Source organism: Leucopleurus acutus (genome assembly GCF_964270905.1).
Source record: "Leucopleurus acutus genome assembly, chromosome: 16".
NCBI lineage: Eukaryota > Metazoa > Chordata > Mammalia > Artiodactyla > Delphinidae > Leucopleurus > Leucopleurus acutus.
Window position 1 is genome coordinate 16,878,593 of NC_139158.1, and position 16,217 is coordinate 16,894,809.

General features: G+C 49.3%; 1 protein-coding gene across 2 annotated transcripts in view; it reads left to right on the forward strand.

Moving 5' to 3' along the window:
- Positions 1-13,596, forward strand: part of XPO6 (exportin 6) — a 106,814-nt gene extending 93,218 nt beyond the window's left edge. Inside the window, exons 18-24 of one of the 2 annotated variants that reach the window (XM_082857396.1) lie at positions 5,232-5,387; positions 6,338-6,452; positions 6,628-6,799; positions 8,423-8,584; positions 9,877-9,975; positions 10,131-10,361; positions 12,911-13,596. In XM_082857396.1, the coding sequence (XP_082713522.1) occupies positions 5,232-5,387; positions 6,338-6,452; positions 6,628-6,799; positions 8,423-8,584; positions 9,877-9,975; positions 10,131-10,361; positions 12,911-13,012 (1,037 nt within the window). In that variant the 3' untranslated portion in view covers positions 13,013-13,596. The remainder of the gene's footprint in view (positions 1-5,231; positions 5,388-6,337; positions 6,453-6,627; positions 6,800-8,422; positions 8,585-9,876; positions 9,976-10,130; positions 10,362-12,910) is intronic. The other variant, XM_082857397.1, reaches the window with a different exon arrangement.
- The last annotated feature ends 2,621 nt before the right edge of the window (positions 13,597-16,217 follow it).

Below are 16,217 nucleotides of genomic sequence, written 5' to 3' on the forward strand. Positions count from 1 at the left end.
CATCCATTTAAAGGCATTATTTGATGATGCCTTCCGTGGGTAAACATCCTACAGTGATTCTTGATCCATTTCAGATACTTGTATAAGCAGTCAAAGCAGTTCACTTCTACGCACTGGGAAACATGAAACTATCTTTTGAAACCGTTTCTAACCTTTCTCCAAATATATTTAAGAGGCTTTGAAGGAGCTTGGTATCTTCAAGTTTGATTGTTTATATTAAAGGAGGAGGGAAAAAAAGAATCAAGAGAACTCAATAGTTCAAGTAGAAGGCATTAGCTTTCTCTGAAAAATCTTCCTGAAATAACAAATATTAAAGAAATATTTTGAAAATATAGTCTATTTTCACAGAAAGAAAATAATAGAACATTGCTGATGTCAGCAAAAATGCTTTGTGAAATGTTAGTCATATGTACTCAACATTCTTTAAAAAAAAGCATTACTTTTATAATTAGAAATATTAACATATAATAATTGTACAAAAATACTAGAATTGTATACAGATGGAAAAAGAAACTCTTAAATCTCACCATTTTTAGTATTTTAGAAAGTAACCTTTTTAACCGTCTTATTGTTGTCAACCTTAATAATAATATACCGTAATAGCCAATTATTTTACCAGCAAAAGTGAGTTTATTCAGGAATAGCCAGAGGAATGGCAGTTCTCAGGATATGAGGACTACGGCGGACCACAGGCAAATCCAAAGAACTAGGAAGGGGCACTTGCTTTTATAGGGTAGAAGGGGGAGTTGCTAGGGGCTGTAATAACCAGAGTCCATTGGAGGAACCCGGGAATCCAAAGTATAAAGACTTCTCACTGGTTAGGCTGCTACAGTCTGTGATTGGCTGGACTGTCTTCAGGTGGGAGAATAATTTTCTTCTTCCTGCGGGATAAGTAGGCAACACCTTCCTATTTGTAGTAACTGACAATAATACGTGGTGGGGCATGATAGCTCCCCCTGCAGACCTGTCCTGACTCCTGGTCTAGCTAAGGTTTAATTCCTCATTGTCTTCCCTTTTCTACTTGTAAGAATATTTTATAGTTATATAGCTGCATAAGAATGGCTGGCTTAGTGAGGGCATCCTGTGTGCCAGGCTCTTGCCTTGGCGATCTTACATCCTCATCAAATCTCTGGCTGTGCCAACATCAACCTTCAAAGTCTGGTATTTGTCTGATCCTCGTTCTAAGTGTTTTACATTGAGTAATTCATCTAATTCTAGTATCAGCTTTATGAGTTAGGTACTGTTAATTATCTTGATTTTATCCATGAGGAAACCAAGGTATGTGAAGATCAAGTAACCTGCCTAGGGGTTCCATACAGCTATTGTGGAATCATGTTTTATAAAGCTTAATGGTCGTTTCTCACTTTATCTTGCATGTACTTATATCAGGTAGCATAAGCTAGGTTATGCTATGTGGTACCAAACAACCCCCAAAGCTTAGGGGCTTAAATGCAGGGAAAACATCTATTTTCTTGCTCTTACTATATGTCCAGCTTGCGTCAGGGGTTTGGGGAGGTTGTTCTTGTTCAAGTCACTCGGGGACCCAGGCTGATGATGGCTCGGTTGTAGTCTTTGCTTACGTTGGGAAAGGAACATGGCGAATTGTGCAGTGGTTCTTAAAGCTCTTGCCTAGAAGTGATGCTTGTCATTTCCACTCCCATTTCATTGGACAGTGAATGGTTATACGGCCAGGGCTTAACTTCAGAGGAAGTGGGAAGTGTGATTGCCACCATGTGAGGAAATATTTGCTGAATAGCATAATGATTTCCACAGTAAACGTAATGAAAAACATAGTTAACATTTGTTGAGTGTGTACTCTGTCCTGGGCACTGGGCTGGGAACTTTATATACGTTATTTCATCTAGCTTTCCCTATAGCCCTTTAAGCTATGTCTTATTATCCTCATTCTACAAGTGGTGAAATGAAGGCTGGAAAGTTTTTCCTATCCTAACTACTTCCTTGGTGGCACAGTGGTTAAGAATCCTCCTGCCAACGCAGGGGACAGGGGTTCGAGCCCTGGTCCAGGAAGATCCCACATGCCGCTGAGCAGCTAAGCCAGTGCGCCACAACTACTGAGTCTGCACTCTACAGCCCACGAACCACAACTACTGAGCACACGTGCCGCAACTACTGAAGCCCACGCCCCAGAGCCCGTGCTCCTCAACAAGAGAAGCCACCACAATGAGGAGCTCACGCATTGTAACAAAGAGTAGCTCCCGCTTGCCGCAACTAGAGAAAAAGCCCACGTACAGCAACGAAGACCCAAAGCAGCCAAGAAAATACATGGTAGTAAAACAGAGTTAAACCCCCATTCCAACTAAAACAACATTGTAAATCAACTATATTTCAATAAAAAAAATTTTTTAAAAAGAAAGATTAAGTAAATGAGAAACTGGTATCTTTCCCCAGGATTCACCAGTTGTTAATATTTTGCCACATTTGTGTTCTCCCCAACCTCACACACACTTTTTCTTTTTAACTGAGCCATTTAAAGGAAGTTGGTGACATCAACACTTTATCCCTGAGTACTTAACCTTTATCTTTGAGAACAAGATACTCTCTTATATAACCAGAACACCATTAACACAGCCAGCCAAGCTGTGGAACATGGTTACAGTAATGTTGTTTAATAACATACACCACATTTAAATTTTCCCTAGTTGTTATCAAACTGTCCTTTTTTGCTTTTTAAAAAAGGATACCTTCAAGGATCATGAGTTACATTTGATTGTCACATCTCTTTAGTTTCTTAATAAAGAAAAATATTCCTAGTTTCTGTTTGTCACGACATTGACATTTTTAAAGCGTCCGGACCTGTTTTCTTGTAGAAAGTCCCATAATCTTATTCTGTCTGGTTGTTTCCAGTAGTTTTTGGCAGGAATACCACCCAGGTAGTGACGTGTACTTCCACTGCATTGCTTCTGTTTATCCCATTATTGGCGATGCTCAGTGTGATCACCAGGTTCAGGAAGTGTCTGCCAATCTCTCCACAATAAAGGTATCCTGTACCCCCTATCCCCCACCCCAGGCCTGGCAGGTGTACGTTGCTCTGGATCACAGGGAAAGTGGTGGCGTCAGGAGTGTGATTTAGGTCTGACTGGCTCCAGATCCGTTGCTCTTCACCACATTGCCCCTTTCTTCTTCTTCTTCTTTTTTTTTAAATTAATTAATTAGTTTATTTATTTATTTTTGGCTGTGTTGGGTCTTGGTTGCTGAGCGCAGGCTTTCTTTAGTTGTGGCGAGCGGAGGCTACTCTTCATTGTGGTGCGCAGGTCTCACTGCAGTGGCTTCTGTTGTTGTGGAACACGGGCTCTAGGTGCGTGGGCTTCAGTAGTTGTGGTTTGCGGGCTCAGTGGTTGTGGCTCGCGGGCTGTAGTGCGCAGGCTCAGTAGTTGTGGAGCACGGGCTTAGTTGCTCCGTGGCATGTGGGATCTTCCCGGACCAGGGATTGAACTCCTGTCCCCTGCATTGGCGGGTGGATTCTTATCCACTGCACCACCAAGGAAGCCCCCCCCCACCTTTTTAAAAATTATTATTAATTAGCCTTTCTTCTTGAAAGCAGTGTTTTTAATGGTTTTATAACATCCTATCCTATGGAAGTACCAATTTACATATTTCCTATTTTTGCATATTTAATCCATTTTCCTATTATTACATATTTAATTGTGCTTTTAGTTTTCCACTTGCACATTTTTGTGAATAAATCTTGGTTCTTGTTTAAATACGCTCACATCAGAGGTCAGATTTTGGTCTCTTGACTCTGTTTGCCTTTCCTGTGCCTTGTGTGTTCTTGGGGAAGCGTCTGCCAGGTGCAGTTTTCTGGCTTAGTGAGCGTCCGTGTGCTGGTAGTGTTGTGAGTGAATGGCTTCTTCAGGAGCTCAGTGTCTAGCATCCCTGTAACTAGCCTTGAGTGGACCAGGCCTGTTGTGAGCCATTGTCTTCTTTCATGCCCCGTCCTATGAGTGAGGTGGTGTCATCTCTCCACGTTTTCAGATGAGGAAACCGAGATTCAGATTAAGCAGGGTCAGGAGTCAAACCTGGTCCCAGGCACCTCTAAAGCCTGGATTCTTTCTGCTGTCCCCTTCCCTGGAAGCTGCTGCAGCCCTCACAGAGGCTGGTGGGCTCTGGGGGTCAGCGCCACCCAGAGAGCCCTAGCAGGTGGAGGCTGGCTCTCAGCCCAGCTCCAGTTCCTCCTCTGGAGCTCCGCCAGGGTCGAGTCTGTCAAGCTCAGGCTGAGCCCTGTGGGGCTTCTTGAGGCAGCCGGTGGGAAGAGAAACCCCACAGGTGCTGGGGAATGGTGACAACTTCCTGTGCTGGATCTCCTGATATGTCAGGTGCTTTGCGAGAATCATACTGAACCTTGTCTCTAATCCTCACAGCAACCCTGCAGAGGTGGGAGCTATTGGCCAACCCTGGTGTACCGATGAGGATCCTGCCCCCATGTGTAGCTGTGTTGACCACATGCAATTCACATCCAGGCCCCTCTGACCCAGGCCCTTGCTCTGTCCTCGGAGATCCTGCCTGTTTGCTAGCCACTGCCTCTGTTTCCCCTGTGTGCTGTATGGAGTCATCAGTGAGCTCTTACATCAGGGGATTGTTAGAAGTATTTATTGTCAGTAACATATAATACAATATATATTACAATATAATATAATGCAACATAATAACAATAATTATATGTATTTTTTCAGGCCCTCAGGCCCAATAGACCAAGGATTGATCAGGCAGTTTATTCCTTAACACAGCAGCAGTAGATGTGCATGGCCGGTGCTTGTGTGGATTACCGGGCTGGAGCCGTGTCTGCAGTTCAAGGAGGGTGTTTGATCTGCATGTGTCCATTCTTGCCTGTGGTGATTACCTTGTGACACTTAACATTCTCACTGGTCTATTCACCATCTTACAGTCTTGATTAAGTGCAAGGCACCTAACCTGAGGGACCTTTCATCTTCTCTGTGGACATGTTTCAGGTGGATAGAGGCAGAATAGAGGCAAAAAACTGAGCAGGCTGGCTGGCAGGCAACTGGAGTTCTGACAGTAAAAAGGGAACAAAAAAAGGAAGAAAAGGATGTAGAAAGAGAGATACAAAGAGAGATTGATAACTCAGTCAAGAGAGACTTCTGTGTGATTGTCCTCTGAATAACTTTGCAGGTTTCTTCCCCTTCCCTGTGTTCCCTCTTACCCTGCCTTATCCTCAGACAAGTCATAACAGGCAACTTAATCTTGGTTTGCAGCCAAAGTGATTATCCACCAGACACTTAGTGTCTTAGAAGATATCGTGGAGAATATCTCTGGGGAATCCACCAAGTCCCGACAGATCTGCTACCAGTCCCTGCAGGAATCCGTTCAGGTCTCCCTGGCCCTCTTCCCAGCTTTTATCCATCAGTCAGGTAGGAGCTGGCCGCAGGCCTCACTGCTGGGTGGTGCTGACAAGGACCAGAGTAACTGCTTAGCTCTGCAGGGCAGGCCAAGTCAGTCGGTGGGGTCGGCCTAGATGGTGAAGGCGGAGGGCGGTGATGTCGTGTGTCGCTGAGTCACTTGGGAACATGAATGGATTGGAGTAAGAGGGGCATTGCAGCGGGACAGAGAACTTTTCTGATAGCTCCACTTATTTACTTACACGGCAAGGTGGATTTTGCTGAGATGCTTCACCTCCGCACACTGTCACTGTCACTCAGAGAGGCTGTCTCTGGATGTACTCACCTGGCTCCATGACCACTTACAGTGGTCTTGTCAGTCTTATGAGAGAAATATCCAGGGCTTCTCAGTCAGCAGATGTTCACCGATTGCCCCTGAGTGTGTGCAGTTCAAGCCAGAACGTACTGTACGAGATGATTGTTTAGATCTGGAAGTGGAGCCACACTAAATGTAACCAGTATTTTCTGCAGTTAATCTATTTAATAGCCCAGGGCCATGCAATCTGAGTACACCCTTACTGTCCACTTTCAGCCACTTGACCCTGGACCCAACTGCAGATTACCAGTCATAGAGAAGTGGCTGAAGCCCTCCGGGGCTGACCCAGTTCAGTAGTTGCATCAGCGAGTACAGAATAACCCACCTGCAGTGAGAATTCTGCATGGCGCTGGGTGCTGGGCAGTGAGGGCGGCTTTGAGATGACCTTCTTTTCCTATCGTGAGCCATCAGGCAGAGTTCTCTGTACCAGAGCTGTTTTCTCAGCACATCCATAATCATTTCCCACTTTCCGTCATTGGCTGTGATGGTGTTGGGGAAATTAAGGAGAAAGGATAGTGCAGATTGCAGAAGGAAGTGCATCAAGCCAAGGGCTTCTGTTTATCCCTGTGTACGTGCCTCTGATCATTTGCTTTGTCCCTTTATTTAGATGTGACTGATGAGATGCTGAGTTTCTTCCTCACTCTGTTTCGAGGCCTTAGAGTACAGATGGGCGTGCCTTTCACTGAGCAGATCATACAGACTTTCCTCAATATGTTTACCAGGTAACCACAGACCCACTCTGTCCAAGGTTTTCACACTCCACGTGAGAAGTGGTGCGACCTGGCTACAAAGTGTGGGACTTTTTGCTCCTTTCCTTCACTTGCCACAAGTGTTGGTTTTCATACTGCTCCCCAGAGAAACATTTTCTTGGCTACTGTGTGCTTTCTCTGTCTGCAGAGAACAGTTGGCCGAGAGCATCCTCCACGAAGGCAGTACTGGCTGCCGGGTAGTTGAGAAGTTCCTGAAGATCCTGCAGGTGGTGGTCCAGGAGCCTGGCCAGGTGTTCAAGCCCTTCCTCCCCAGCATCATCTCCCTGTGCATGGAGCAGGTGTATCCCATCATCGCGGAGGTATGAGGGGCTGGGGTGGTCCACTGTGCTGCCTCCTGCCTGAGATGGGGGACGGAATGAAATATTGAGGAAAATGTGTTTTAAAGCTAATTTGTTAGTTATTTTATTTTTCTTATAATTTTTTTTTCTGAGAAAGAATGCCATTAGCTTGATATGGTTTTTTTATATTGGTTGAGTTAATTAGAGCTAATCTGGTGTAAGCATAACAGGTTAATTGTCACAAGGTTGGTTGGTAAGTAAGATCAGTGTCCCATGGCAAACAATTTAGAACTTTAGGTGAATATATGGTTTTCTCCAGCAAACATAACAAATGTTGTAGTAATAACACTTCATAACACTTTCCTATTAAGAAATTTCACGATCTCAAGGGTACAAAACAAGTTCTTAGAACCATTCAAAGCTTTCATCATTAGAAAGCTCTTTGTCCTTCTTAGAAAACAGCCACTCAGCATGACAAAATTCAGAATAATTATATATTTAACTTAAGTTTTCTGTAATAGTTACGTAAATAAGGGCTAACCTTGCTAACTGCCCAGACTAGGGCTTAAGTAAGTCCAGTTGCTTTGCATCATTAAACACACCTGCGCCCTCTGAGGATTCCTGCCGTGGAAGTTGGTGCCCCCTGGTCTTAATTTAACTTTAATCAAAGCTGAATTAAATAGATCTGGGCCTTATAATTTTTTTTTTTTTTTTTTTTCTGCGGTACGCGGGCCTCTCACTGCCACGGCCCCTCCCGCCACGGAGCACAGGCTCCAGACGCGCAGGCCCAGCGGCCATGGCTCACGGGCCCAGCCGCTCCGCGGCATGTGGGATCTTCCCGGACCGCGGCACGAACCCGCGTCCCCCGCATCGGCAGGCGGACTCCCAACCACTGGGCCACCAGGGAAGCCCTGGGCCTTATAATTTTTAATTCTGCTGAGACCTGTGGAATAATGTGACCCGTCATGCTCTTCAGTGACTTGGAGATTTTTGGATAAATGTGAAAATTATTGCTGAGCCTGCCTCCCTCACCCTCTCCTCTTGCCAGTGAGAAAGGAGACAGGCTGGGAGAGCAATTAGCGCCACACAGTGCCTCCCCCGAGGTGCTGCTTCCACCTGGAGGCCCTCTAATGCTGCTGTCGGTGGTTTCTAAGTGCTCTTTAAACTCCTTTTCTATAGAGGGCAGAACCTCTTTTAAGCCTTCTTGTTTGTCTTTATCCTCAGAGGTTGCATAAGGCCAACAGGTTAGCTGGGACAGCTTTTTTTTATACTGGCAAAGGAACAGCACCACCAAGAAGATGTGACAGATCAGATCAGCTGCTTGCTCAGCAGGAAATCCATATTCCTAACTGTTTTCCATTTAGTAGCCTTTTTTTCTTAGCTTAAAAAGCTGAGTGCTTCCATCAGAAAAAGGGCGCCTTGGCACCGACCCAGGCATTCTGTGTCTCGACTGCGGCCATGTCTCTGCCGAAGAACTCCTCGTTTGAACTGCTGGCCCACAGGGGGCTTGACAGGACGAGAGTGAGGGTGGAAAGCCAACACGCTGCTGGCTGTTAGGAGGCATCTCTCAGGCCTCTTTGCTGCTCTGGGCCCAGGCTGTGAGTGGCTCCCTGAAGGTTTGAGGGTCTGTGTGTGTCTCCACAGCGCCCCTCCCCTGATGTGAAGGCTGAGCTGTTTGAGCTCCTTTTCCGGACGCTCCATCACAACTGGAGGTACTTCTTCAAGTCCACCGTCCTGGCCAGTGTCCAGAGGGGGATTGCTGAGGAGCAGATGGAGAATGAGCCTCAGTTCAGTGCCATCATGCAGGTAATGTGGCAGAGCTGGTGAGGCTGCCTTGTGATCCAGGAACAGACGGGCATCATTCTGGACACCAACTGGGTCCACTGGCCGACTGTCCCTTGCTTTGCTTCTGTGGCATATGGTCCCACTGCCTCTAACGTGGCCACTGCAGCAGGCGCCACACAGTGGCACTTTGAAGCCTCGTGGTCTTGGGTCTGAAGCTCAGCTCTACCTCTTAGTACCTATGAAGTTAGTCAACTTCTTGGAGCCTCAGTCTCTCCATCTGTAAAGTAGGGATAATAGTGCCTATTTCGTGGGTTTGTTGTGGGGTTAAATGAGAGTGTACACAGCATTCCTGGCACCCAGGATGCTGGATACATCTCAGTTCCCTCTGCCTTATAGCAGAGTTGCCCCACGTGTGAGGAGGCTGCCCACGTCAGGACCACTGGGGGCCCTCCTTACCTGCAGCAGTGTGTTAGTTGATCTGCATTTTTGAGAGAGAATTCTGGCTTGTACCGTGTTGGGAGAAGCACTGCCCTGTGATTGTCTCCCTTTCTGATCAAGTGCAACTGTTAAACCCTAGAGAGTGAGCTCTGGGGGCTGAGCACACACCACTGTGGCTATAAGACCCCCTTCTCATAGTTTAGGAGCCCAGGGACGGAATGACGAGGCCATCACCGGCTTATTCTGGGGAGTGTCCTGCCCACCACTGGGTTTGCATTTCATTGGCCTCCCCCACTCCTCCTCAGTCACTTTCTGTGGGAGCAGGGCTCTTTCTTTTTGGGGTGGGGGGGGTGAACTGGAAACTTCCACAGCCCAGAAACTGCAAAGCAGTTTAAAAATTTGCTATTGCTTAACCCCAAGGCAGAGGCAGCCAGGTGTGAAGGAGCCTTCAAGGATTTGTGGTTTATAAGATCTGGGATGCCAAGGAGAGGGTGGTTTATGGGCGAGTGGTTGGCTTGAGGCAGGGAGGGCAGCCTCTGGTATCTGCTAAGATGGCTGAGGTGCTTGCCTAGAGGTGTTAGCTGCTTCCTTCAAAGACAGATCCTGTGAAGGTGTGGAGGTTTATTACAAAAGGTGCAAGATGAGACCAAATAAGTGAGGCCCAGTGGGGAGAACTTGGGAGCTCAGACTACACAGGAGCGTTCCAAAGATCTGACCAGACAGGCCAGGAGAATGAGGCGGTAGGTGCCCCCGCCCTGCGTCAGCATGGGGAACCGCCGCCAAGTGTCAGTTCTTTGGGCGTAGGGAGGTGCCCTAGAAGGGCTGGGTCTGAGGGTGCGGAAAGGCTGCTTATAAATGGTGGTCTTATTTCCTAGGCTTTTGGACAGTCCTTTCTCCAGCCTGACATCCACCTATTTAAACAAAATCTCTTTTACTTGGAGACTCTCAACACGAAGCAGAAGCTGTACCACAAGGTAAGTGCCCCAGCTCTCAGATGAAGGTTTCTTCCTCAGAGGTGTCATGGGCCCAGGCTGAGGCCACCCTTCTCGGGTCAGTGGCTGCGGAGCACAACAGGAAGTAGGCAGGGAGCTCGCCCGGCCTTCGCTCACCCTGCTCTTTCTGTCTGCAGAAGATCTTCCGGACCACCATGCTCTTTCAGTTTGTGAACGTGCTGCTCCAGGTCCTGGTTCACAAGTCCCACGACCTCCTGCAGGAGGAGATTGGCATCGCCATTTACAACATGGCCTCTGTGGACTTCGATGGCTTTTTCGCGGCCTTCCTCCCAGAGTTCCTGACCAGCTGTGATGGTGTGGATGCCAACCAGAAAAATGTGCTGGGGCGGAATTTCAAGATGGATCGGGTGAGGAGAGAGAGGCCAGGCTAAAGGGAGGGCAGGCGTGGGCTCTCAAGCCTGGCACCTGTTCCGAGAGGAGGGGGCAGGCTGCCTCGCGCGTGCTTTGTGCCCCCGGCGGCTCCACTGTAGCTCGTGCGGCTCCTGGATGACTCGGTGCCGTGGCTGGATTGAGGGGCACACGCTGTCCCCCAGTGGTGGCCTCTGCAGCACGTATATTCTTTGTCTCAGCTACTGGGCCCGGTTCTGGCCCCAGCCGTCCGCCTGCTTTGTCTCAGCTTCTTTGCACCCTGTCGAGCCCACCTCTGACTGGGGTCCAGCTCTTGTTTCCTCTGGGTTGTGAGCCAGTACGGCCAGGACTTCCAGACAGGCCATGAAGACTGATGCTTGGGAGCCCAGGCATCAGGGTTTAGCGGTGGGGCCCTGGGCTCTTCCAGATGCCAGGCTCAGTGGGGCTGACCTGCTGCCAGGCCCTGGGAGGAGCCTCACAGTGCTCATGCTCTTGCCTCCCACTGCCCACCCAGAGACGGTCAGGTGGGCTGTTCCGCCTGGGCAGCCCCTTGAGTGGGAACTGGGGTGGTGAGGTCTGTGGATGCACGTGAAGCCATCGTTGCTAGTGTGTCTGGGTCCCGTGGTGCCCAGCCTCTCCTGTCCTGAGGCCTCGTTGCTGGGCCCTCATCTGTCCTCCTCCTTCCAGTTTCAGCTGCTGTAAGTCTTGGCTGTTCGCCCGCCAAGAGGCTCTTCCTGGAACTTTTCCTATCGAATAAGTAATTTTCGTCTTTCAGCCACTCACACTTGATGCAGTGACACCTTCTCTTTCTCCCACATCCTCTTGGTGGTGTTGACCCGACCGCCGTGCGAGAACAGCCCATCCACGTTCCACTTCAGCGTCCAGGGTTGCGTGTTGCTCTTGCTGGAGCAAACTCTTCGTCTTCCTTGCTTGTCTCGTCTGTGATACGTGTCAGGGTCGTTCTTTCTTAGACTCAGCTCCTGTTTTCCCTTGTCTTGGAAACTTTCTCTCCCTGGCGTTGATCTTGTTTTCTCCTGAGCTTCGTTAAGTTCACTTCAGCCAGTTGGGTATTTTGTCATCCTTATCCTGGAGGCCCAATCCTAATATTTAATGATCAGTTTCTAATGATGTCATTCTCAGTCAACTTCTTGATTTAAAGCAGTGGTTTTCAAAGCTATTGATAGGTATGCATCAGAGCACCTGGGGTGCGTATTAAAAATGCAGAAATATACTGCCATGTTCCATTCAAGACATTCGAATTTGGCATTTGGGCACCACTGATTTTAAAAATATCCCTTGGTTTGTTTTGTTGAGGATGAAATAAGTAAAGGAATCAGCGCCTTCATTCATTCATTCGTCCATCCACTGTGTATTTGAAGCTGGCTTCTTCTCCAGCCCTGTGCCAGGTGTCCAGGAGCTCGTGCCTCCCTGCCTTTAAGGAGTCCTGCTGGGAAGATGGGCAACAGCGCCCTCTGTGGACCAGACTGAGCCAAGCACCGTATTTGCCTCGGCTTTTTTATAGCCTTCCAACAGCCTTCTGACGTGTAGGTCCTGTTGTTTAACCCCACTTCACAGAGGAACCCAGGCTCAGAAGGGGCAGCAGTTGGTTGGCAATTACAGAACTTGGGATTGGTGGAGCCAGGAAGCGGGATCTGGAGCTGGGGATTCTGGCTCCAGAGCCTGCCCTCACTGTCCACAGGCAGGGTGAGCCAAGGGCCTCAGAGAGCTTGGAGCAGAGGCACCGACCTAGCCCACTGGAGCCAGGAAATAGGACGTGTCCGAGTGGCCTTTTTGGAAGAGGCAGGCTTTGAGCTAAAGTTTGAAGAGGAGGAGAGGTTAGCCAGGTGGCCTAGGGGGTGTGGACAGGCACCGTTGATGTTACTTTGCCTGTGTACCTGCAATCCAGCCTTCAGTAATCCCAATCCAGAGATGAAGAAGCAGGTCTCGGGTGGTCCTGTAGTGGTCCGTGGTTGAATTTGGGCTTCCTGCTGTGAGGGGCCTTCTCTGTTTGTATTCTGCGGCCTGGCAGGCTCGGTGTCATGAGACATACGGGCCACTGTGACTCTTGACTGGCAGGGCCTGCCTGGAGCCCTGGGTGGAGAAGGGTTCTGCAGATGTGGCTCGGCTGGCCGTGGTGGAGGGGAGCCGTATCCGTGCTCGGGAGCGACTCCAGTCTGGATCCCCTCCCTTCCTGACTGTGTAACCTGGGGCAGGTTTCTTAATCTGTCTGCGCTTCGCTTTCTTCATCCTTCAAATGACGGTACTAACAACCTGCACCGCAGGCTGGCAGTGAGGATTAAACAACTTCTGTCTCTGAATTGCTTGGGACAGGGCCTGGCACGTGGTGGACACTAGGGCAGTATCAGCTGTTGTTCTTTTTCTCCCACCGTGCCTTTGCTGACACGTGGGGCAAGAGTGAGTGAAGTTTTGCATTTTGTCAAATGTTCTCAGAGCTCCGGATGCCCTGTGGGACAGGAGTGGCTGGTGGGGTGGGGGTGATTTTGGGTGTTGGGTGGGGCTGGGCTGCAGCTGTGCCCCTGCCTTCCAGGACCTGCCCTCGTTCACCCAGAGTGTGCACAGGCTGGTCAACGACCTGCGTTACTACAGACTCTGCAATGACAGCCTGCCCCCTGGCACCGTGAAGCTCTAGGTGTGGCCTGCTCACCGCCCAAGGGACGTGGACTCCTGCCGCCGCCACCTGCACCGCCTCCGCCTGCTGCCACGGGTGTCTCCCGGGCGGGCCTCGGCCACTCCTCGGCTTCTCACACCCGGAACGGCGTCGCCTGCCCTCACCCCCCTCCACGCTCCTCTCCTGCCACCCACCCAGCAGAACTGGCTCCGGGGTGTCCAGGGGTTTGGAGCAGGCAGGGATCATGCGGCCAGGTACCAGGGAGGCAACGGGAAACCCTGTGGGGTGGTCCGTGCAGATCATGCGTGTATCAGTCACGAGGCAGAAATGCCAAGGACAGCAGTGACAGTGCCACCTTCTCACCATTCCACCTCCCCCCCCCTCCCGGCCCAGCCGGCTAAGGAGAGGCTGATGCTGGAACTACTTTGGCACTTCTGTCAGGCCTCTCCCTCCCTCCCCCTCAATGCCTTGAAGTCTCTGCTGTTTGTCAGAGATTTGCAGACCCGTGGGGTTTTTTTTTGTTGTTCTTGTTTTCTCATCATTCCATTGTGATACTAAGAAACTAAGAAGCTTAATGAAAAAATAAAATGCTTATGTTGTTGTTATATAAACGCTGGTTAGGGAGCTTCTTTTCCACTCAAAACTTCCTCAAGGGCCAGCATCCAGGTGAAGGGGAGCGTCCTGGCAGGGTGCCGGGCAGCAAGGGGTGAGGCCTGTGTCGGTGCCCTGGGGGAGCCCCTCCGAGGAGGACTAACTTACATCCCGTCCTCTTCTCGACAACATCTTTATAACAGTGAGAAGACGCAGGGTCTCTGTTTCTCAAGTTCAGGGATGGTGGGGGACTTGGTCTGACATCTACCCTAGTGGTGGAGGTGGGCCTGGAGTCCAGGTGGTGTCCACACCCCTGCTTCTCAAAACGTGGGCTCCCACTCCTCCCCCTCCCAGAGAGTGGACCCCTCAACAGACTGAAGTCTCGCCTGAGGACAACAGGGAGGTGAAGGTCTCTTAATGGATTGTCTGAGAATGGGGGTTGGGGAGGGGAGGGAGGGTGTAGCTGTTTGAGGGGCGAGGAGTGGGTGGGACTCAGGGCTTGCTGGTGTGTCAGAGACGTGAGGCCTTGACCAGCTGTTCATGTTCAGAAATGGCACTTGTCCGTGAAGTTTCTAGGGTAACGGATCGGCAGCTCCTCCTGCTCTAGGTGTGACAGGGACTGGACAGACAGGACTGGGGTTGCTTCTAATGAGGAACACCACGCCTGACAGGAAGAGGTTTGCTCACCTGAAAGTGAGGGTAGGGGTGTTATGTGAAGGCTCATTGACAGAACTGGGGAGGGAGTTGGGGGCTGATGGCTTCTACCTCTGAGGCCTTTCTTTATAAGAATAACTTTGGTGGGGGTGGGGACGTGGGCTGGATTTGAGCTACGCGCACACGTGCACATAGCCCCTTGCTCCGCGTCAGTCACAGCCTCCCAGCTGCAGCTAGCCCCAGTTCAGAGTTCATAGAGGAGGGAATTGAAACTTCAGTCGCTCTTCAACAGAAGGGAATTAGCATCCAGTTATTCCTGGGCTATAAACACCACCTCACCTGCCTGCTAGGCAAGGCCGGGAGCACTGCCTGTGCCCGAGATGATGAAAGGGCTTTTTGAATGCCTAATGACCGAGGGGGTGAGGGAATGGGTTTGGTCGCCTGTGAGCCCCACCCTTGGATGGAACACAAGGCAGGACTTGGGATGGTAGAGGAAAGGCCTTGAGGAGTAAGGTGGGCTGGGATGGAGGATTTTTATTCTAAGACTGATGGGCGCGGCTCCAGCTGCATGGATTGTAGTGAGCTCCCAGTCCTTGGAGGTGGACAAGAAGAGGCTGGGTGACCTGCAGGAAGGGTTCCTCCCCTGCGAGGGAGGTCAGACAGGTCTTGATCCGATTTCTCTTGACTGCAGCACCCCACATAGGGCCTGGTACAGAGCAGGCCTTAGGACGCCTGGGTGGAATTGGATAAGTTCTCAGGCCCTTGGCAAATCCAGAAACTGTCTTTGTGATCTGAGGAAGGGGATGGGGAAAGGATAGAGATGGACAAGAGGGAGCCTTTAGGTCAGTCTCAGCTGGGGACAGATAATGGCTAGGGGTTTTCAATGAGGTGGGCTGCTTTCCCTGCCACCTTTGGGTGCAAGGAGTTTGTCTCGGCTCCATTTGATGCCCATGTCCTGCTTTTCCTCTGGTTTATGTCATTTACATCCGCCAAAGGCACAGCCGCTGGCTTTGGGAAGGGTTCTGATGAAATTTTCTGGTTTTCACAATTTATGGCATTTTCCTCCATTGCCTACCATTGGCCTCACAAAACGGAGGGTTGACATTTTTTAACAGCCTTTTTTCCCCCTCCAACTACAAAATGTTGTAGAAGAATATGTAAAAAATGCAGGAAAAAAAAAAATAGGGTCATCTAATCCCAGTGCCCAGAGAAAACCACTGTTAGTATTTTGGTGAATTTTCTTTCAACATTTCCCTATTTGTCTGCAAACATGTATGATTTTCCTTTTCCTTTTTTTTTTTTTTAAATAGAGGTCCTGTTTTTGTAGTCTCCTTTTGATTTATTTAACATGACCATTTTCTCATGTTGTTAAATATTCTACTAAAACATGGTTTTTAATGGTGGATGGTGTTGTAATAGGGAAGAACAAATCTGACTCCATGTTAGATCTGTTTCTTTTACTTTAATCTTTGTGTTCTGTTGCCTTTGCTTCCAGTTAAGAATGTTGCCCATAGCCTGAAATATACAGGACAGCCTATTCTCAAGGCTATACCTTTTTTTTTTTTTTTTTTTGCGGTCCACGGGCCTCTCACTGTTGTGGCCCCTCCCACTGCGGAGCACAGGCTCCGGACGCGCAGGCTCAGCGGCCATGGCTCACGGGTCCAGCCGCTCTGCAGCATGTGGGATCTTCCCGGACCGGAGCACGAACCCGTGTCCCCTGCATCAGCAGGTGGACTCTCAACCACTGCGCCACCAGGGAAGCCCCCCTTTTTTTTTTTAAATTGGCGTATAGTTGCTTTACAATCAGCTATATGTATAGATACATATATCCCCTCTTTTTTGGACTTCCTTCTCATTTCGGTCACCACAGAGCATTGAGTAGAGCTCCCTGTGCTACACAGAAGGTTCTCGTTAGTTACCTATTTTATACGTAGTATCAACAGGTGTATATATGTCAATCCCAATGTCCCAAGGGCTATAC